At 39.4% G+C, this 7,823-nt stretch overlaps 1 protein-coding gene across 1 annotated transcript; it reads left to right on the plus strand.

The window, feature by feature from the left end:
• The first annotated feature begins 6,896 nt into the window (after positions 1-6,896).
• Positions 6,897-7,500, plus strand: LOC115852050 (dynactin subunit 6-like). Its single transcript, XM_060293642.1, has 2 exons — positions 6,897-6,948; positions 6,992-7,500. Exons 1-2 carry the CDS (start codon positions 6,897-6,899, stop codon positions 7,498-7,500), a joined length of 561 nt encoding a protein of 186 aa, XP_060149625.1.
• Positions 7,501-7,823: the final 323 nt, after the last annotated feature.

The raw sequence follows: 7,823 nt of genomic DNA on the forward strand, positions 1-7,823 counted from the left end.
TATTTAAGAATTAGTTTGAGTACCCATTCTCTCTTTCCTTTGTCACTGTGACAAGTCACTAGTACTATTCCTGTTGAACCTTCAACAAGCTATAACCCAGAGTGAGGATGAAATCTTGCTTCTTTCTGATGATTTTCTTACACAAGGTTGTCTATATAATAGTATAAATTATTTTATCCCAACAGAAACAAGCACTGGTATTGGAAGCAGTAGGGAAATGCATATGGAAGATGAGAAAGATGTAACGTCAAAATATTTGGTAAAATGCCATCCTCCATAAGTTGTGAGACATATCATATAACATAAAGTTAAATGTAGCTCTAGGGGAGGAAGTTGGAAAACAAAACTTTACCAGTGAGTGTTGGTAATAGCTGCATTTGACCATTTCCTGAGTTCAGGAAAGCATTTGTATGTTCCCAAACAGGAATAAAATGTCCATCAGCAAAGCAATGGATAAAGATGTGGTACATATATACAATGGAATATTACTCAGACACAAAGAACAATGGAGGAAAAAAAAAGTCCCTCCACTCTCTCAGGAGTAAATTTAATCAAGGAACATGTCCCACCCCAAAGACAGAGGGCTTTACTAATATTTGCCTACTAGAATTTCAAAATTGCTTCTTTTCCAAGAAGAAGTACTTTTCTGGTTATGCTGTGCCTGTCTCATCATTGTATATTGGGAACATGTAATTAACACAATTTGTCTTTTTGGCTCGAAGGGCTTATATCAAGAGTAACAACATCAAGATCTGTTTGTAGCAATTGCTGTCCATCCACCCTACCCCATAAATAGAGGAAACCTGACTCTGAGGTAAACTTTCTAACTCTGAGACAACTTTTTGAGTTGTCTCCTTTCAGGTGGAAGTAAGTGTAATCTACATGGAAAAAAGAGTGACCCAAATATTTGGTGAGCAGAGGGCAACCTGTAGTAGACATTATATCTCCTCACCAATATTTCAAATTTTTCTCTCCTTCCCCTCTCACAGGCGGATTGTACTTCCCTGTTCCCACGAATTTGGGTATGGTAATGTGACCGTTGTCCAACGGAATATGAGAAGTGATCCAAGGCAGATGCATTTAAGCACCACTGCAAACTATCCATTTCCTTGCCTTGTTACTACAACTGATGTTCCCAAATGCTGGATTCTCTGTCAGCCTACACTGCAGAGGAAGCATGAAAATATTTATTGTTCTAAGCCACTGAGAATTTGGAATTGTTAATTCCTACTACATAATATAGTCTATCTTAATGGATACTGATGTATAAAATATATACAGACATAATGTAAAAGAATATAATTCCAAGCTGTTAAGGGAGAAAAGGAATGAAAAAATTTTAAAATCAATCAAGAAGAAAGCACAATAGGAAAGAAAAAAGGAATGGAGAGAGAGCAACAGTGGGCAAAAATAATATGGTAGAAATAAATTTAAATGTATTAATCAGATCTTGTAAGGTTATCCTGCATTAATAAGTCATCCCCAAATCTCAGTAACTTACAGAATCTAAGGTTTATTTCTCACTCGCATTATATGCCAGTCTTCAGAAGTCTTTAGCTATTCAATCTGGGACCCAGACTGAAGGAAAAGCTTCACTCTGAAACACCACATGTATTATGGCAGAGAAAAACTCAGAACAACATGGTGGCTCTAAAACCTTCTACTCAGAAGTGGCACATTTACTTCTACTCACTTTTAACTGGTATAAATAAATAAGTAAATAAATAAAATCACACGGAGGAGATTGGTTCAAGATGGCAGAGTAGAAGGACATGTGCTCACTCCCTCATGCGAGAGCACCGGAATCACAACTAATTGCTGAAACATGAACAGGAAGATACTGGAACTCACCAAAGAAGATACCCCACATCCAAAGACAAAGGAGAAGCCACAATGAGACAGTAGGAGGGGTGCAATCACAATAAAATAAAATCCCATAACTGCTGGGTGGGTGACTCACAAACTGGAGAACACTTATACCACAGAAGTCCACCCAATGGAGTGAAGGTTCTGAGCCCCACGTCAGGCTTCCAAGCCTGGGGGTCCGGCAACGGGAGGAGGAATTCCCAAAGAATCAGACTTTGAAGGCAAGGGGGATTTGACTACAGGACTTCGAAAGGACTGGGGGAAACAGACACTCCACTCTTGGAGGGCACACAAAAAGTAGTGTGTGTATCAGGACTGAGGAGGAAGGAGCAGTGACCCCACAGGAGGCTGAACCAGACCCACCTCCTGAACCAGACCTACCTCCTAGAGTTGCAGGGTCTCCTGCAGAGGCAGAGGGTGGCTGTGGCTCACTGCATGGACAAGGACACTGGCAGGAGAAGTTCTGGGAAGTACTCCTTGGCATGAGCCCTGCCAGAAGTCCTACATGAGCCCCACCAAAGAGCCTGTAGGCTCCAGTGCTGGATCGCCTCAGGGCAAACAACCAACAGGCCGGGAACTCAGCCCCACCCATCAGCAGATAAGCAGATTAAAGTTTTACTGAGCTCTGCCCACCAGAGCAACACCCAGCTCTACCCACCACCATTCCCTCCCATCAGGAAGCTAGCACGAGCCTCTTAGATAGCCTCATCCACCAGAGGGCAGACAGCAGAAGCAAGAATTACAATCCTGCAGCCTGTGGAGCAAAAAACACATTCAGAAAAAGATAGACAAAATGAAAAGGCAGAGGACTATGTACCAGATGAAGGAACAAGATAATACCCCAGAAGAACAACTAAATGAAGTGGAGATAGGCAATCTCCCTGAAAAAGAATTCAGAATGATAGTGAAGATGATCCAGGACCTTGGGAAAAGAATGGAGGCAAAGATCGAGAAGATGCAAGAAATGTTTAACAAACACCTAGAAGAATTAAAGAACAAATACCTAGAAGAATTAAAGAACAAACAAACAGAGATGAACATACAATAACTGAAATGAAAAATACACTGGAAGGAATCAACAGCAGAGTAACTGAGGCAGAAAGCACGGATAACTGACCTGGAAGACAGAATGGTGAAATTCACAGCCATGGAATAGAATAAAGAAAAAAGAATGAAATGAAATGAAGACAGCCTATGAGACCTCTGGGACAAAAGTAAATGCAACAACATTCGCATTATAGGGGTCCCAGAAGAACAAGAGAGAAAGGAACTGAGAAAATATTTGATGAGATTATAGTTGAAAACTTCCCTAACATGGGAAAGGAAATAGCCACCCAAGTCCAGGAAGTGCAGAGAGTTCCAGGTAGGATAAACCCAACGAGAAACATGCCGAGACACAGAGTAATCAAATTGATGAAAATTAAAGACAAAGAAAAATTATTAAAAGCAACAAGGGAAAAATGACAACATACAAGGGAACTCCCATAAGGTTAACAGCTGATTTATCAGCAGAAACTCTACAAGCCAGAAGGGAGTACCATGATATATTTAAAGTGATGAAAGGGAAGAACCTACAACCAAGATTACCCTACCCAGCAAGGATCTCATTCAGATTCTATGGAGAAATCAAAAGCTTTACAGACAATCAAAAGCTAAGAGAATTCAGCACCACCAAACCAGCTCTACAACAAATGCTAAAGGAACTTTTCTATGTGGGAAACACAAGAGAAGAAAAGGACCTACAAAAACAACACAAAACAATTAAGAAAATAGTAATAGGAACATACATATCGATAATTACCTTAAATGTGAATGGATTAAATGCTCCAACCAAAAGACACAGGCTCACTGAATGGATACAAAAACAAGACCCATCTATATGCTGTCGACAAGAGACCCACTTCAGATCTGGGGACACATACAGACTGAAAGTGAGGGGATGGAGAAAGATTTTCCATGCAAATGGAAATCAAAAGAAAGCTGGAGTAGCAATACTCATATCAGATAAAACAGACTTTAAAATAAAGACTGTTACAAGAGACAAGGAAGGACACTACATAATGATCAAGGGATCAATCCAAGAAGAAGATATAACAATTGTAAATATATATGCACATAAGGCAAATGCTAACAGCTATAAAAGAGGAAATTGACAGTAATACAGTAATAGTGGGGGACTTTAACACCTCACTTACACCAATGGACAGATCATCCAGACAGAAAATTAATAAGGAAACACAAACTTTAAATGACACAATAGACCAGAGAGATTTAATTGATATTTATAGGACAGTCCATACAAAAAACAGCAGATTACACTTTCTTCTCAAGTGCACATGGAACATTCTCCAGGATAGATAACATCTTGGGTCACAAATCAACCCTGGGTAAATTTAGGAAAATTGAAATCATATCAAGCATCTTTTTCAACCACAATGCTATGAGATTAGAAATAAATTACATGGGAAAAAACTGTAAAAAACACAAACACATGGAGGCTGAACAATACGTTACTAAATAACCAAGAGATCAATGAAGTAACCAAAGAGGAAATCAATAACTAGTGGGAAGCAACCGCATAGCACAGGGAGATCAGCTCGGTGCTTTGTGACCGCCTGGAGGAGTGGGATAGGGAGGGTGGGAGGGAGGGAGACGCAAGAGGGAAGAGATATGGGAACATATGTATATGTATAACGGATTCACTTTGTTATAAAGCAGAAACTAACACACCATTGTAAAGCAATTATACTCTAATAAAGATGTTAAAAAAAAAAAAAACTACAATGAGGTATCACCTCACACCAGTTAGAAAGGGCATCATCAGAAAATCTACAAACAACAAATGCTGGAGAGGGTGTGGAGAAAAGGGAACCCTCTTGCACTGTTGGTGGCAATGTAAATTGATACAGCCACTATGCAGAACAGTATGGAGGTTTCGTAAAAAACTAAAAATAGAATTATCATATGACCCAGCAATTCGACTACTGGGCATATACCTAGAGAAAACCATAATTCAGAAAGACACATGCACCCCAATGTTCATTGCAGCACTATTTACCATAGTCAGGTCATGGAAGCAACCTAAATGCCCATCCACAGAAGAAAGGATAAAGAAGATGTGGTACATATATACAACGGAGGGCTTCCCTGGTGGCGCAGTGGTTGAGAGTCCACCTGCTGATGCAGGGGACACGGGTTCGTGTCCCAGTCTGGGAAGATCCCACATGCTGCGGAGTGGTTAGGCCCGTGAGCCATGGCCGCTGACCCTGGGTGTCCGGAGCCTGTGCTCCGCAACAGGAGAGGCCACAACAGTGAGAGGCCCGCGTACAGCAAAAAAATAAAAATAAAAGAAAAAGAAAAAAAAAGTAAAAGGATCATACACCATGATCAAGTGGGATTTATCCCAGGGATGCAAGGATTCTTCAATATATGCAAATCAATCAATGTGATACACCATATTAACAAATTGAAGAATAAAAACCATATAATCATCTCAATAGATGCAGAAAAAGCTTTTGACAAAATTCACCACCCATTTATGATAAAAACTCTCCAGAAAGTAGGCACAGAGGGAACCTACCTCAACATAATAAAGGCCATATATGACAAACCCACAGCAAACATCACTCTCAATGATGAAAAACTGAAAGCATTTCCTCTAAGATCAGGAAAAAGACAAGGATGTCCACTCTCGCCACTATTATTCCACATAGTTTTGGAAGTCCTAGCCATGGCAATCAGAGAAGAAAAAGAAATAAAAGGAATACAAATTGGAAAAGAAGAAGTAAAACTGTCACTGTTTGCAGATGACATGATACTATACATAGATAATCCTAAAGATGCCACCAGAAAACTAGTAGAGTTAATGAATGAATGTGGTAAAGTTTCAGGACACAAAATTAATGCACAGAAATCTCTTGCATTCCTATACTAACAATGAAAGATCAGAAAGAGAAATTAAGGAAACAATCCCATTCACCATTGCAACAAAAAGAATAAAATACCTAGGAATAAACCTACATAAGGAGGTAAAAGACCTGTACTCAGAAAAGTATAAGACACTGATGAAAGAAATCAAAGATGACACGAACAGATGGAGAGATATAACATGTTCTTGGATTGGAAGAATCAATATTGTGAAAGTGACTACACTACCCAAAGCAATCTACAGATTCAGTGCAATCCCTGTCAAATTACCAACTACATTTTTTACAGAAGTAGAACAAAACATCTTAAAATTTGTATGGAGACACAAAAGACCCCGAATAGCCAAAGCAGTCTTGAGGGAAAAAAATGGAGCTGGAGAAATCAGACTCCCTGTCTTCAGACTTTATTACAAAGCTACAGTAATCAAGACGATATGGTGCTGGAGCAAAAACAGAAATATAGATCGACAGAACAGGATAGAAAGCCCAGAGATAAACCCACACACCTATGGTCAACTAATCTATGACAAAGGAGGCAAAGATATACAATGGAGAAAAGACAGTCTCTTCAATAAGTGGTGCTGGGAAAACTGGACAGCTACATGTAAATGAATGAAATTAGAACACTCCCTAACACCATGCACAAAAATAAACTCAAAATGGATTAAAGACTGTAAAGCCAGACACTATAAAACTCTTAGAGGGAAACAGAAAGAACACCCTGGCGTAAAGCACAGCAAGATCTTTTTTGACCCACCTCCTAGAGTAACTGAAATTAAAACAAAAATAAACAAATGGGACCTAAAAGCTTTTGCACAGCCAAGGAAACTATAAACAACATGAAAAGACAACCCTCAGAATGGGAGAAAATATCTGCAAACGAATCAACGGACAAAGGATTAATCTCCAAAATACATAAACAGCTCATGCAGCTCAATATTAAAAAAAACAAACAACCCAATCCAAAAATGAGCAGAAGACCTAAAGAGACATTTTTCCAATGAAGACATACAGATGCCCAAGAGGCACATGAAAAGCTGCTCAACATCACTAATTATTACAAAAATGAAATCAAAACTACAATGAGGAGACAGGGCCCGAACCATGTCGGAAAAGACTCAAAAAAGTGTGAAGATTGCACCTGGAGCAGTTGTGTGTGTAGAGAGTGAAATCAGGGTTGTGTGTGTAGAGAGCAGCAGTGTGTGTAGAGAGTGAAATCAGGGGTGATGTAACTATAGGACCCAGGACAGTGATCCACCCTAAAGCACAAATCATTGCAGAAGCCGGGCCCATAGTGATTGGCAAAGGTAACGTAATGGAAGAACAGGCGCTCATCATAAATGCTCACTCTGATGCAGCAGATTCAGAGCCCAAACCTATGATCATTGGCACAAATAATGTGTTTGAAGTTGGCTGTTATTCCCAAGCCATGAAAATAGGAGATAATAATATTATTGAATCAATTGCGTATGTAGGCAGAAACGTAATATTGACAAGTGGTTGCATCATTGGGGCCTGTTGCAACCTGAACACATTTGAAGTCATCCCTGAGAACACAGTGATTTATGGTGCAGGCTGTCTTCATCGGGTACAGACTGAGCGCCCACAGCCCCAGACACTACAACTGGATTTCCTGTTGAAAATCTTGCCAAACTACTATCACCTAAAGAAGACTATGAAAGGAAGCTCAACTCCAGTTAAGAACTAAGAACAATATATGTCATCAAGGTAACATTTGTCTTTGACCACTGTCTTCTGAAAAATCCACACTGTTTATGCACTCTTAGCAGTGCGCAGAATAATATGTGTTGACTTTATCTTGTAAAATTCAGTTAGAGAGGAAAATAATGGGTTTTCATTGTAACTGTCCTCTATAATTTATATAAAATGCATTATTTTCTGATGTCCTTGCCCCATTTCTGATAATTTACAGATTTTTCTTCTGTGTTGTTTTGTTATGTAAAATGTTGGCCATGAAATTTAGTTATATAAAAGACTACCCATGAGGGCTTCCCTGGTGACGCAGTGGTT

The sequence above is a fragment of the Globicephala melas genome, chromosome 2, assembly GCF_963455315.2.
Source record: "Globicephala melas chromosome 2, mGloMel1.2, whole genome shotgun sequence".
In the NCBI taxonomy this organism is placed as follows: domain Eukaryota; kingdom Metazoa; phylum Chordata; class Mammalia; order Artiodactyla; family Delphinidae; genus Globicephala; species Globicephala melas.

Bases quoted from the DNA above. Each gene is read 5' to 3' on its own strand.
- LOC115852050 (XM_060293642.1), top strand. From the start codon at position 6,897: ATGTCGGAAAAGACTCAAAAAAGTGTGAAGATTGCACCTGGAGCAGTT. The intron at 6,949-6,991 runs GTGTAGAGAGTG...AGAGAGCAGCAG, and splicing joins TGCACCTGGAGCAGTTGTGT to TGTGTGTAGAGAGTGAAATC.